This window comes from Martes martes (genome assembly GCF_963455335.1).
Source record: "Martes martes genome assembly, chromosome: 2".
Lineage (NCBI taxonomy): Eukaryota > Metazoa > Chordata > Mammalia > Carnivora > Mustelidae > Martes > Martes martes.
In genome coordinates, this window is record NC_137889.1 from 122892850 (window position 1) to 122908309 (window position 15460).

General features: G+C 32.2%; 1 protein-coding gene across 2 annotated transcripts in view; it reads left to right on the forward strand.

The window, feature by feature from the left end:
* Positions 1-15460, forward strand: part of FAT4 (FAT atypical cadherin 4) — a gene marked incomplete at its 5' end in the record, with an annotated part of 180880 nt that overhangs the window by 84090 nt on the left and 81330 nt on the right. For both annotated transcript variants that reach the window (XM_080796396.1, XM_080796397.1), the window contains 2 exons: positions 11145-11406; positions 12922-13272. In XM_080796396.1, the coding sequence (XP_080652522.1) occupies positions 11145-11406; positions 12922-13272 (613 nt within the window). The remainder of the gene's footprint in view (positions 1-11144; positions 11407-12921; positions 13273-15460) is intronic.

Genomic DNA, 15460 nt, shown 5'->3' on the forward strand with positions numbered 1-15460 from the left:
ACTTATACCTATACAACATAAAAATGCCTTAGTATTATTTCTTTTTGACAATGTTTTCCACATAATTTAACATATCAAAAAAACTTAATGACTTAATATTTTTATAAGGAGAAAACAAAATCTTTTGAGATGTTTCAGGGACCCTCTTAAAATCAAAGTTAATTCAAGTAAAAAAAAACTTCATTTAGAATTTGTTTTTTAGGAAGGTTGTCAAAAAATATCAAAAGGCTTTAAGATCATAAGCCACTATGGGCATTTAAGACTATAAATCACTATGAAACAATATTCAGTTATCTATTTAACCAAAGTGACAACTGAAGACTTCATAGGCAAATATAGAAGACTTCGTGGTTCTGAGTAAAACTTAATTCTTTTAATATTGAGAGTCCTAGGCTTCAGTAATCAAATATTTGATAAAAAAAACCACAGGAAATTATTTTGATGAAACAGAATTCTTGATTTTTAGGTATATTACTTTGAAAGCTAAGGAAATCCTTTTATAACCTCCAGTGAGAGCAGACCAATGGACCAAGAAAATTTTGTCCTTTTAACAGATAGAAAACAAAATTCTGATTTTACACCGACTTACTTTGATATTAGAACTCATTTGTTTAATTAAATTCATTCTCATCTTAGCCAGGGTTGATCACACATAAAATTCCTTTTCCTCAATATCCTTAATGCTTTTAGTTACACATATTAGAATTTTTCACCCTTAGAAGCCTTTGATTTCTAATAAAAGCTAAGAAGTAAGTAATTATAAACTGTCTTTTATGTCAGCACTCTGTGGATTGGCAGACCTATAAAATTTTTTTAATAATTTCTAGAAACATGTACTTTCTCATAGAAAATTTCTCAACATGGCATTAAACATGTTTATGAATGGAGTATCTTTAGTTTCTCTGTAAGAGGAAGCTAAAAGTAGATAAGCTTATGTTCAATAACATGTTTCAATATTTCATTTTATTTGGAAATTATCTGGATAGTCAATGGATATAACTTGACTTATCACTTAACATAACCTAGCCAACTTTAAGGCTTTAGTTTACCAAAAAGATTTAGGGAAACTAAAAAGTTTACCTAAAACTTCATATACTACTTATATTTATTTATTGTTGTTAAAAATTATATTTGGATTACTTATGAAAATTTTAAAATGACAAGTTATTTTTATTGCTGACAAATTTTATAACAGGGACAACATAAACTTTATTTGATGAATAAATCCAGGTAAAATAAAAGCTGCATGACTGCATTATATTCAATGCTGAAAACTCTAAGGACATGCATATTTTAATTAGGACAAAAAAGTTGAATTAGCTTTAATATTGAATATTTTCCCAGATTACATGAACCTAAAAAGCATTTGGGTTAGTTTGCATTATATTTTTGAGAATTTTTATGAATATTAAATTTATATAAGTTCATATTTGTTTAAGCCAATTAAATATTGTTCTTCCACAAATTAATTTTAGTAATACCATCTGGAGGTAAAGGTTGTAGAAGTTTCTACAGCCAAATGGTATTATTAAAATTAATTTTAATATATATTATTAAATATAATATATATTATATACAATATATTTTATATATAACATACACTGTATATATAAAATATATTGTACATAACATGTATAATACATATAAACATATATAACATATATAACACATAAATATATATATATATACATATATAAATACACTTACATAAATATGTGCATATATGTATATATACATACACACAGACACAGACATACACACACACACACACACACTTACATAAATATTTAGAAAGAGAGACATTGAGACACCTGGGTGGCTCAGTCGGTTTAGAAACTGACTCTTGGTTTCAGTTCAGGTCATGATCTCAGGGTTGTGAGATTAAGCCCTGTGTCAGGCCTCATGTTCCATGTAGAGTCTACTTGAGATTCTTCCCTCTTACTCTCCCTGACTTTCTCCCCTGCTTCTCTCTCTAAAAGAAAGAAAGAAATCTTAAAAAGAAGAGAGACATTATACCTTCTGTATACTCAAGATTTCCCATTAGTGCAAATGCTAAATGACCTTCTTCCCCTCCCCCCCTTTTTTTTCTGATAAGGATTACCTTCCCAAAGTTCATACATTAACAATTATATCTCAAAGGCACAGTGAAGAATATAAGTTATAAGCTTTTTAAGATAAATAGGAATGCTTTGGGATTGGTAAAAAAGAGTAAATGAACTTTCAACTGCTCTAGAGCTGGAGTTTTAGTTTTGCAAAGATTTGTAAGATAAAGACAGTTGCTCTCAATTCCTCAAAGAATTGGGTTGCAACTTAAATGACATCATAGGTTGATTCACCCATAAATCCTTTTACAAGGGCTTTAGAAGGTTTTTCTTTCCTTCTGGAGTCATAGTTTTATTTTAGCTTAGGGGAGACAGCTTTAAAATAAAAGAAAAACAAAAAACTTTTAGGCTTTAAATTTCTGACCACAGAGCTACTTTGTAGTTTTAGTTGGGACAAATAGTAAATATTTCTGGCAGTATTGAATAACCCCTTGGACTGAAGAGGTGTCCCTAAAGAGGATGCATAAGATATTTTGTTTACTTCCTTCTACTGGGCACTACAGACAGAGATCTAGGAGAGCTGACTCTGGCAAGAATTCTTACTCTGAGCTGGCTTCCACCAGTTGTTTTAGGATCCCATCTGTACCTCTGGTATTTACCAGAATTTGGCTAGGTTTTCATTATTTTTAACTTTAGTTTTCCCTTAGTTGTTTAAGAGAATAACAGCAGTTTACCAGAGAATCCCTTAGAGTCCCATCAACTTTGGGAGATCCCCAACAGCAACGAGTCCTTCTTCAAGAGTAGACGTGTAGTGTCTGTAAGGTCATTAACTTGGCAGACTTTTTGCTTACAGTCATGTAAAGGGAATTCAGACAGAGGATTACTAGAATAAGTACTCAAATAGAGAATAGAAGGAAGCAGTAAGACTTACACCAACCTTATGTTTTTGTTTGCTTGTTAGTTTTTAAGTGCCTTTTAAACTTGAATTTTTCATTAGCTTTTTGAACAAATCTTTTATTGAAGGTATTTTGGAATTTTGAAGACTTTCAGAGGTTTTTGTATGCCAGTTAAAATAGGTATTCCATTCTGTTTCTTTGATTTGAGAGTCCTTGCTTTTAAATGCACTTCTTCCATGATCTTACCTTATTGGAACGTTCCTCATAATGGCCACTGTAATTCTAGGTTATAATTACTTTGAAGGCTAGCAGCAGTTTGGGAGAACCCTAGCCACAAATGAGGTTTAACCCACTTTTCTGTCCAGCCATATTAGCTGCTAATTGAATGTGACTCACTTATGCTTAGCCATATTTGGGGCCCCCAAGCTGACAGTTACCAAACTAAGTTCTCAGGACACAAAATAAGCTTAGGAAGATTTTCTATTTTTGTAAATATTTATTTCTTCCAAGACTATAATTCTTAGACATATAAAAACCAGGTATGTAGGAAGGTAGCAGAAATTCTCTAGATTTTAAGCAACCCATTTTTTATTAAAATTACTTTTTTCAGCTAAGGCTTTGGGTCTTTTAGAACCAAACTAATACCTAGAAGAATTATGCATCTGGGTTGGTGATTGGACAGTGTATCACAGGCTACCTCACTGCATGGAAATTTGCTTGAGATTGGCAGGTGACCTACTGTTAGTTTCACTCATACCATGACCAATTTATTCTATTACAAGAGTCTTTGATTTAGGTGGTAAGCATCACAACAGCTTTTAAGTGCTTGATGAATGCCCACCAATTTGTGCAGCTTTTTGGCCTCTGAGATTTCTGTTAGCAATAGTCTTTATCTACATAAAACAAGATAAACATGTGCCTCTTAACATGCCAGCAGCAGCCAGAAGATCTTATTGCAGACTGGCCAAGAGAAGGCTGTGTGCACCACCATTTCCCAGTGTAGTTAAAGCAACAGACTCCAGCAAATGGGGACTGTAGACTGGAACCGGGAAAAGGACTAAACCAGCAAACTCCAGTAAATGGGCACTGCAGATCGTAAGTGGGGTAAGGGATTCTAGTCTACTGGGGGATTGAAGACTAAACCAAGAGCTAGGCACTGAGGTTCTGAATGGAAGTCTCTGCCTAGCTCAAGCTGTCTCAGTAAGTCTTACAGTGGAAAAGCAATTAGGTTGGGAGCTCAACACAAAGAGAGCCATGCTCGAAACCAAGAATAACTTACCCACCATCCTCAGAAGTAGCTAGAAAGACTGAACTCAGAGGAGTTCCTAGGGTCCTGCACTAGTGTTTCTTATTCCTGAAGCTATTTGATATCTTTTTTTAGTCTTGCCACTGCCACCAAGTCTGTTAAACAACACAAATTCAACTGAGTAAATTTACAAATTGGCTTTATTCAACAATTCATGAATTGAAATGTAGCATTTCATTTCTATGTATTCATTTGTATGTATTTCTATGTATTCTTTCTATGAATTGAAATGTAGCATCCCATCTAGCAATAGAAAGGAGCTCTGCCAGTCTGTAGAAAAGGAAGGTTTTTAAAGCTAAAAGTGGGTAGAAAAGTGAAATTATTAGCAAAATGTATTTTTTAGGTAATGTCGCCTTCGTAAGGGGACCAGAAAGGGTCTATTGAGTAGATTATCTCACTAATATTGACCAAGTAATTCTGTTGACTGGTTAAAAGTTACATTACTCAGAACTCAAGCTGTAATTAAATTAGGTATTAAATCTTGTTTTGTTGACATGGGGCTTAGCACAAGGGACTCCATTTTGGGCCAATCTCCTTTTTAAGAATTGAGAATGCTCTACTAGGTATTTACCAAAAGAATACAAAAATACTATTCTGAAAGGACACATGCATCCCAATGTTTATAGCAACATTATCAACAATATCCAAACTATGGAAAGAGCTCAAATACTCATTGACTGATGAATATCCACTGACTGGTGAATATATATATATATATACACACACACACACACACACACACACACACATACATATGTATATATATATGATGCATGAATATATATGAGATATGTATATATTTATATATGCATAATATATTATATTTATATTACATATTATATTTATATATTCTATATAATATATTATATACAATATTATAAATATATTATACCTACATACATAAATATATGAAATATATACATATTTCATATATATTCATGCATCATGTACATATGATGAATGCATAAAGCAGTTGTGGCATATTCTATATAAGAATATATATGTGTGTATATATATGGATATATATGGATATATATATGTATTTCTGTACATATATATAATAGAATATCACTATATTATGTAGTATAATAGATATTATGTGTATAATAGAATATTATTACTCTATTTTATATATGTATATATAAAATAGAATATTACTCAACCATAAAAAATGAAGTCTTGCCATTTGTAATGACATGGATAGAGCTAGAGAATATTATGCTAAGCAAAGTAAGTCATTCAGAGAAAGACAAATACTTTGATTTCACTGATATGTGGAATGGAAGAAACAAAACAAATGGTCATAAAGGAAAGAGAGAAAGGAAAACCAAAAAACAGCCCTTATCTTTAGAGAACAAACTGAGGGTTACCAGAGGGGAGGGAGTAAGTGGGATGTTAAATAAATAAAATAAGTATTTATTTTATGTAATGTTAATAAGTATGTTATGTTAAGTATGTATAATAATAAAGTATAATAAAATAAGTATGTATGTTAGTAAGTATGTTAAATAAGTAAAATAGGGTGATGGGGATTAAGGAGCACACTTGTGATGAGCACTGGGCTTTGTATAGAAGTGCTGAATCACTAAACTGTGCACCTGAAACTAACATTACACTGTATGTTAACTAACTGGAATTTAAATAAAAACCAAAAAAGAAAAAAACAAAACAAAATGAAACAAAAAGTGAAAAGAGAAAAAAAAATAAAAAAAGGAAAAACAGTAAAAAAAAAGAAAGAAAGGAAAAAAAAGCACTTATTCAATTGATATAAGACAATTCACATTAAAGAATTTTAACTGTAGTGACTCATTGGTTATATTTGCTATAGGAATAGGACAAATAAACCTCCTTTTTAAGTGGTTTATTCAGAGTGAAGCAATAATCATGTTAATTGTAATAAATATATATTCTGATGGGATATACTCTTCTTTTAAGAACTGATTATTTGAAAGAGATGCCAATACTAAGATGTTGATACTGTTATAATTTTATATCCTTCTCGATTTTTTTCAAGTCATAAGTAAGGGTTCTACAGATACAGTGCTGCCTGCACGTTTATGTTTCTCTATCTACTTTTTTGTGTGTGTTTGTATGTGTGCACATAATTGCATTGCCTTCAAGTTTATCTTGTGAGATATATTTATCTTTACAATGAGATCTGAGGAAGGCTGGAAAGATCCTTATGTGTCTAGGTATTTATATCAACATTGTTTTAGTGCACTTTGTTTTATTTCTATTGAGCTTCATTTTATAAGTTTTAAAGTAAGTGTAAGTAACCATACAGGTGTTATCACTTAGACTTCCTAATATAAAAAACTACTGAAATGTAAGATGGTGACATCTAGGACATGCAAGAAGTGCATTTGGCATGAGACAAGGTGTGGAGTTAAAGGGAAAGGAAAGCGTAAGGTTGTGCAGAAGAAATAGACCAGGGAAATGGAGGAAGGGTTGTCTGAAATTCAGGTGGAGGTAGGGATGCTGACAATTTGTACAAAGTGTGACTGCCTGAAGGCATAATAATCACTGAAAGGAGGACATTTTTGTAAAACTGCTTTTGAATTATTTTTTAAATTAAGCTCATGAGGTTGCAGTCCTTCTTGAATACACTTTCTCTTAAAAATTTTAGTAGCTTTTAAATGATCACTATTTCAACTCATGACTTGAGGAATCAACATTTCTTTGGCCCTATGCCCAATGGAATGGATACCTCAGCTTTCTATGGCTTTCAGAATCATTAGCTGTTTCCTTTTGTGAATAGCTTACAATGAATTAATATTAATGCTTTTAGATAAACTTTCATCTTATTTTCTACTCTGTCCTCAGCTTTTTACTTTTTAGTTGATTTTTTTTAAAGTTGATTTTTTTTTACTCTTTAGTTGATTTTTTTTTTTAAAGTTGATTTTTTTTTTTTAAAGAGAAATGGGGGTGGGGACGAAGGAGAAAGAGAGAATCTCAAGCCGGCTGCATACCCAGGCCAGAGCCAATGTGGGGCTTGATCTCATGACCCTGAGATCATGACCTGAACTGAAATCAAGAGGTGGATGCTTAATGGACTGAACCATCCAAGTGCCCCTCTCATTTGAATTTAGAATATATATATATATATATATATATATATATATATTTGTACATACATATATGTATGTGTATATATGTGTGTGTGTGTGTACACACCCACCCCCCCACATATATATATATTTGTACATATATATATATGTATGCATTTGAAATGTTTTCTCTCTTACTAAGCAAGTCATGGTTGTTTTCTTTCTTCATCTAATTTGAATAAGACTCAATAGTGAATGCAAGTGTTTTCTCTTACTTTGCAGTCAGCATTAAATTTTTCCATGACTATCCAGTCGTGGAAAAATTTTATTTTAAAACCGACTGGTTTTTAAAAATTAATGGAATTATTTAAAACACTAATAAATTGTGGGTCATTAGTAAATTATGCATCAATACATTCTTTATTATTTATACTCTTTTTCTCAATTACTAAATCAAACATAAAAATATTAGTATGTCAGAGAAATTCTAGTAAGGCACTGGAGAATAATGCCTGGGTAAAGGAATCAGTTTTAGGAAGCGACATGTACATGTGGAACTTAATTTAAATATCATTTGAAACATATGCTGGATCAAGGGACACATCTTTCAGAAGCACATGACTTTGTCAGTCTCTTGTTTCCTTTTATAAACAGAATTATTATGCTTGTAATGGGCCAGGATACTCAAGCTTTGTTTCATGGTACCATACTTGTTTTTGAAAATACTACTTAAGGTTATAAAATGCATTTGCAATTTATAGCTATTTACTTTTAGAATTCCTTCCACGTGCTTTTGTCTCTGTGGTTCCTCAGGAGAGTAGAATATTTTTAACCAGCATTATTTCCACCACACTGCAGCTGAAATACGATATTTGTTTCTTGTAGTATTGCTGATACTGCATATTTTGGATATTAAATAAATAGACTTTTCAAAAGACCTAATTAAATCATTACTCTTGGCCAGACATTTTCAGACATTCACTAGAACTATTAATTCACTGCATCAGCTGATTTTGAATATAAAAAGATTGTTTTATCAACATAATTTGATGCCTTTGCTTCTGTTCAGAAGAATTATCATAACTTTAGGAGCATAAATTATGACAGTTATTTTGTAGACAGGACATCTCTAAATTTCAGACTGTTTGTGTAATAGCTTTAAATTTGTTTTTGTTTCTTTGCCTTCCCCTAATTTCCAAATACTTGCCATTTTAATAGGTCAAAATTGAATGTAGCTGTTTTTATAACTGGACTGCTTTACTAGAATAATGGAACTCTTAGTGAAACAGAATAAATAGTACAGAATGTGGTCAGATTAGAAGTCTAAAATTCTTATTGAATGTTTTTGTTAAACCATACCATTACAATAAATATGTTAGCTACTCCATGTACACCTGAATATACAAGGTACATGTGGCATTGTGTTAAACTCAGCTATTCCCTTACTAAATTAAAAGGTGCTTTGAGGCATTCACTTTACTAAATTATAAGATTGGCTCAGAGAATGCAGTACAAAAATATAGCAAATGCCACTAAACATACATTTTGAAAGCATTTTTGTCTTTGTCTGTTAGCAATCATACCCTTAAGTGTTTGACCATGAAGGATAAAACATGCCTAATCTATGAAGGGAAAGTATGGAAACCGTGGGTGCCATAATCTCCCGGCATGCTAGTCTTATGGTCCTACACATCCTAAATTTATGTTCTTCCCCAATATCTTTCTTGAGAGATCTTAGCCTGGATATTTTGATAAATAAATTTCTAGTCGTAAAACGCATACTTACTTTATGTAAGTATATTTAAATCAAAAAGTGATTTTTGGAAGTCAACGATTCCAACATTAACACCATTATTCCAACACTATTATACCCTAGTGCCAACATGCAACAATTACATGCACTAGGAAATCAGAAAATGTGTTTTTCCTGGGATATATACCAACTCAGTTGTATTCTGTTTCAAAGTATTCATTTACAGGCATCTATCATCAAATGCACTTAACCCATTACATAAAAACAGGAATAAAAATAGCAGCTAACATTGTCATATGTTTCTGAAGGATCATTCTAGGTTTTTTATGTGTATGAACTCATTTAATCTTCACAACAACTCTATGTGGCAGGTAATGTTATTGTCCCGATTGCCCCGATAAAGAAACATCAGCTCATAGAGGCTAAGTATAAGACCTAAGGACACACAATTAACAAGTGGTGGAGCAGAGATTCAACCCCAAAAACATCAGATTTCAACCAGTGCAATGTATAATATTTAACTCAATATTTTAACTATAATATACATTATTAAAAAATATATAAATCAAACTGCTTGTAATTTCAACACGGGACTGTCAAATTTATAATATATTTAAGATATAATATATTTTAAAATACCACATTAGCAAATATATTTTAAAATAAAAAAATATATATATTTTAAAATACTATGAGGTTAGAATTCTCTATCATCAAATCCGGATGGGTTCTTTACTTTTAATTCTTCTAAATTTATTTTTCTCTTTCTTTCTTTCTTTCTTCCTTTTTTTTTTTTTTTTTGACTTTGCTAAGATCTACTCTTTCTTGAAATCTTCCTTTAACCTCAATTAGTGCCCATGAAGTGATGTGCTTAGATAGTGTTGGGCACTTAGTAAAAACTTAAAGAATGTTCTGTTTTTCTCAACCTTTCTGTGTCCTCTGCTAACTTTCTAGTTTAGATTTCAAAGTTTTGAGGGCCACAGCTCAAAGAGCTAAAAGAGCATAAGAAATCACTCCTGCTTTCATTTTACAGAACATGGACTTGGAACCTGCAAAGAATATAGATTGTAAAATGTTTCACCTTGAGGAACTGAAGCCCCAGCCTCTTAGGGCCAAACTCAGTTCACTCTCTCCCTTCTCTGGCCTGTCCCCACTCTAGTTCTTCCTACATAACCAAGAGCCTTGAGAAATTATTTCCAATTAAGAAAAGATTGGTATTTTCTTGGCCATAAAATTCAAGGCAGGTTTGTGTTGCAGTTGAGATTCTCAAAAATATACCCGTAACCTAACATTTTAGTTTGACCTTCTTCTATTCTTCATTTAAACTCCCCACTCTAACAGTTTAACAGTAAGCCAGACATACTCTCCTTCCCTCTGCATTTTTGCTTAAAGTGAAATGTTTCCTTAGTCTTCCCTTAAAAAAAAAAAAAAATCTACAAACCCCAATTCAGCTCCATATATACTCTCCTATTACCTTCCCTAAAGAAATCAACTCAAAACAATTCATCTCTCTTCTTGGTTCTTACAGTGCTTATTGCAAGCTTCTCCATTTAGCACATGCCTCATTTAACTACCTTCTTATGCTGAATCAGAAGGACCACGAGCTCAGTCAGGCAGACTTGGGTTTGCAATCCACTCTAATATTTGCCGTGTGACCGTGTGTAAGTTAACTAGCATATTGGAACCCGGTGTCTTCGTTTGTGAAATGGCACCTCATGAAGTTGTGAATTAAAGTGAGAGGATGCATACATAGTGCTGTCACAGTGCCTGGCACAGAGCCACCCCTTCAGCAAATGTGGTTAATAGTAGTAGCATCATTTGTATTTTCTTTAGTGACAACTTGACTCCTTTCTACATGTATGTTTTATGAGTTAAAAAACAGATATAGCTAATACTGACAGCTGAGATTTTCTGTCTTATTTAATGGATGAGTGGTGAAAGATTATGTGATAGACTACGTTGGTCTGCTATCTTTTGAAATTTTTAATATCTTATAAAATAAAGCCAAAAGGCTCATTTTGTCAAATACATACTCAGCATAAGGAATGGTGCCCTTAACTGTTCTACTTCTAACAATTCAGATATGGGTCTTTTTCTCAGGGTGCAAATGCTCTGGTCACCTATACTATCATTAGTGGAGCTGATGACAGTTTCCGCATTGACCCTGAATCTGGAGATCTGATAGCGACCAAGCGGTTGGACAGGGAACGCCGTTCCAAATATTCTTTGCTGGTTCGGGCAGATGATGGTCTTCAGTCCTCTGATATGAGAATTAATATTACCGTCAGTGATGTGAATGACCACACACCCAAGTTCTCCAGACCTGTGTACTCTTTTGACATCCCTGAAGACACAACCCCAGGTAAGTGGGGACACCCTTAGGTGTATTTCACAAAGATCACTTTTGACTACAATTACGGACTATGTTTTGGCTGCTCTTAATTAGCGACTAGTTTTACATAGAACATATGCTACTAGGTATAAAAATATATGTGCTAGGTATTTTAGTCTACTAATTAACCTTCTTAGATACAGTTCCCAAATGAATTGCTAGACTTCTGATAGCAAATGAAGTTAGCAATTCATCTGATTACCAATTACAAATATTTCTGTTTCTGAATGTATTTGGGATGAATTGTTAATTTTTCTGGCAACAAGAGTTTTGATACTGTTTTTCCACTTTATACTCTGTGATATTTTACAGCCCATTTAAAAATTTTATGTATTAATATCATTTCTAAACGCTGACTTCTAAAAATCTGGTCATATAAAATGTTGTACTTTGCTACCTCTGCATCCATTCTGAATCAATGTACTTCAGAAATGCATTTGCAAGACATGACTCCATCTCTATTTTTAACAAAGTTAAAGTAAATGGATATTATAAAAATGTCTAATATGATTATAGTACTATGTAGACAAAGCAGAAAGAAAAGCACATGAAAATCTGTGAATACTAGCTCTAACACTTAGAACCTGTGTGGCCTGGAGAAAATTAATGCATTACTCTTAGTTTCAATTTTACTTTCTGTAAAGTGGAAACAAATACTTCCTGTTAGAATTAAGGTGAAGGTTAATTTATCATCTATACTGTAGCTAACATGGGGCTTAGGAATTAACATGTACTCAGTAAGTGTTAGTAGAATCTCAATCCTGAATTGTCAGCTTGCCTCTTTGAACATACTGTTGTGATTGTTGAGTTTGAGTACCGAATCCCATATTTCTGGTGTGTGTATGCTTCATTTACATTATTGGAAATTCTTATCTAAAATTGAAATTTTATTCCGAATTACATTTGGAATGATTCTGTGTAATAAGACATATGTTATGGAAACTCATTTGACAAAGAAATTAAATATTTATAAACTACTTCTCACTGCAGTTTTCCCTTCACTCCTTAACATGAGTTATGCCGGTCGTTCATGAAATTATCACCATATTTATTTCTGCCTTAATTATAGCAATGACCACGTGAGCTATTATCCCCTGAGCATAAGTCTGCATTATTGCTGGGGACCCCTAGTTCCTGATGCTAGCAATGGGCCCCAATATATGTTCACTGCAATCACCAATATGTTCACGAATTGGTAGTGCCAGGCAGAAAAATAGTATCAAAAGTATTATTTCTCCAGAACATTTCCACTGCAACATAAAACTTACTGAGTATTTAATATGCTGTATGTTTTGTTAATATTTGGGAAGGTTGGTATCAGTGTTAATATAGAAATCTGCAGAATGTTGTTTTCACTATATTTTCATAGTGATTATCTAGTTAAAATATTTTACTGTACAAATAAAATTTGTTGGTGTCTGTATATATTCTCTTAGTGATACCTTTATCCCATTAATTTTAAACTATTAATTTATCTTTTGATAGGTTCTTTGGTAGCAGCTATTTTAGCCACAGATGATGACTCTGGTGTGAATGGAGAAATTACATATATTGTGAATGAAGATGATGAAGATGGCATATTTTTCCTGAATCCAGTTACTGGAGTCTTTAATTTGACTCGAGTATTAGATTATGAAGCACAGCAATATTATATCCTCACTGTTCGAGCTGAAGATGGTGGGGGACAATTTACTACCATTAGGGTTTATTTTAATATACTAGATGTAAATGACAACCCACCTATTTTCAGCTTAAACTCATATAGCACATCTTTAATGGAGAATCTACCTCTAGGATCTACTGTTTTTGTGTTTAATGTTACCGATGCAGATGATGGTACGTACTTTATTTTATGCACTTACAAATTTATTAAAAATGTCTTCATATTTATGTTGTATTTATTTACTGTATTTGGTTGTCACAAAGAAGGACAGATTACTGATTTAACTATAGAGGATTAAAATTAAGTGCTCTATCAGTTAAATTCATGTTTGTAATAGTTATACAGCATGCACTGTTATCATTCTATAAACTTCATCTTCCTTTTTTACAGTAACACAGCTTAATAATGTAGAAGTCATAAAACAGCTTTTTACTAATTTTTTGTCACATTAATAAAATATTTGTTTACATATATTATTTAAACATAAAAAGGATAAAATTTGGAAGCAAAAGGAAAAACATCTTAAAAATACGTAAGAATACATTATTAATTTTGTATTTCTAACTGAAAAGTTCTAATAATATTCTAGCAAGCTTTCATACTTTGACTCAAAGACAGTCTCAGATCTCTTTAATTTATGCTATATAATCAAGTTGAGATTTTTACTTAATTCTAGACTTCGTATGTGTTTGATTTTATTTATTGCAAAAGCATTTGATAAACTTTCTTTTAAAATATAACTCTCAAAAAATAGAATAAAATAAAATACAATATAACTCTCCTGGCCTTTCTTCTGAGATGTATTTGTAAATACACATATCAGATAATACAGCACTAGAGATAACATTGTGCAGATTATCAGTCTTTAACTGAACTGTTTGGAAAGTTAATACCTTGTTTCCCCTTTTATTGGATGAGTTAAATGTCTATCGCTTGAGAAAACAAGGGACAGAACTTTAAAGAGGAAATGGGTTTCTAGCCCGAGGATATGCCTAGTGACATAGGCTATCAACCTTAATTTAGAATTTCCTGATTCTTACTGACTTGGGTGAATGATTAAAGTAATTTTGGAATACCATCCTATCTCAACATTCTCCTCTATACTTAGTTTCCTTTCAGGACTGTCTACAAGTGTCCCTGAGAAAAATGAAATGCAAAAATCACAGTATTTTACACATTTCAATTCACAGAATTGGAAATACTTTCTTCAGAATTCATTAAGTGCATGTTGAAGTTTTCCTTTTTTATGTTTACGTAGTTAATGCTGGTCACAGGAATATATCAAAAATAGAAGTATCTGTATTACTAAGACAACTACTGTTGCTTAATTTGTGGCACATTTAGTGTGTAACCAGTCTGGGCCCAAGAACATTGCTCACCCTGTTTCACGTACATCAGCCCAGCCCAGCTCTATTAGACTTTGAATACAATTGAGCTTAATCTCTATTTTGGGAGTTGAATTCTCTATTACAACCTTAATTAGTTTATCTGTGACTCGTCCTGAGTTTTCTGTGGTGAAGAATTTCTACCATGTTTCTTTGTAATTTATTTATTCTGCATTAGAGAGACACAATTGTTTTGTAGGATTGTGTGCTCCTCTGGACCAGACTTCATTTATCCTCATACCTTCAATTATTGGGAACTGAAGAATAGCAAATAAGAAACTCTTTATGAAAACCTGCTGGAATATTCCACACACACATACACACAGACATGCGTTAACCATTGACTTCTACTTACTTTTCATGCATTTTTTTTCCCTTTAATTGTGTTTGTCTTGGGTAAAAAGTGTCAAGCTACATTTTTCCATTGTTTTAGTTTTGAATACTTTTATCAGTGTAATTTCCTGTACCTTGACCTAAAATATAGGACATGGTTCCTATTCATTCTGAATTTCAAGGATAATGATAAGACTGTACAGGGGTAACCTTGTTTGTTTAAAGTTGCCAAGTTCGTCACACTGAATAGTTCTCAAAGTATTTCACAAACAGTAATATTTAGACAATTTTTTAAAGTAGCAAATTCATCTTAATCTCTGATCAAAAGGTTCCTGCTGACGGAATATTATCATCTGAAGAAATTTTATATAAAAATAAAGTTATTACTTTCTGTTCCCTGTATCTAGATTCTTTCAGAGTTCAACATCAAACCTGAGCTTACAGAATCTTTTAGTAAGAATAGGTCAAATATCTTAACTATTTTCACAAGACAAATAGTGTATGTATTAATCTCAAGGCTTTCCTGTACAAAGTATAAAAAGTATTATAGTGAGGCAAACTACTGTAAACTGAACTTCATGGAAATATTCTGGTTTTATAATTATTACATTATACTAGAAATAAATTCGTACGCTCTTCAAAT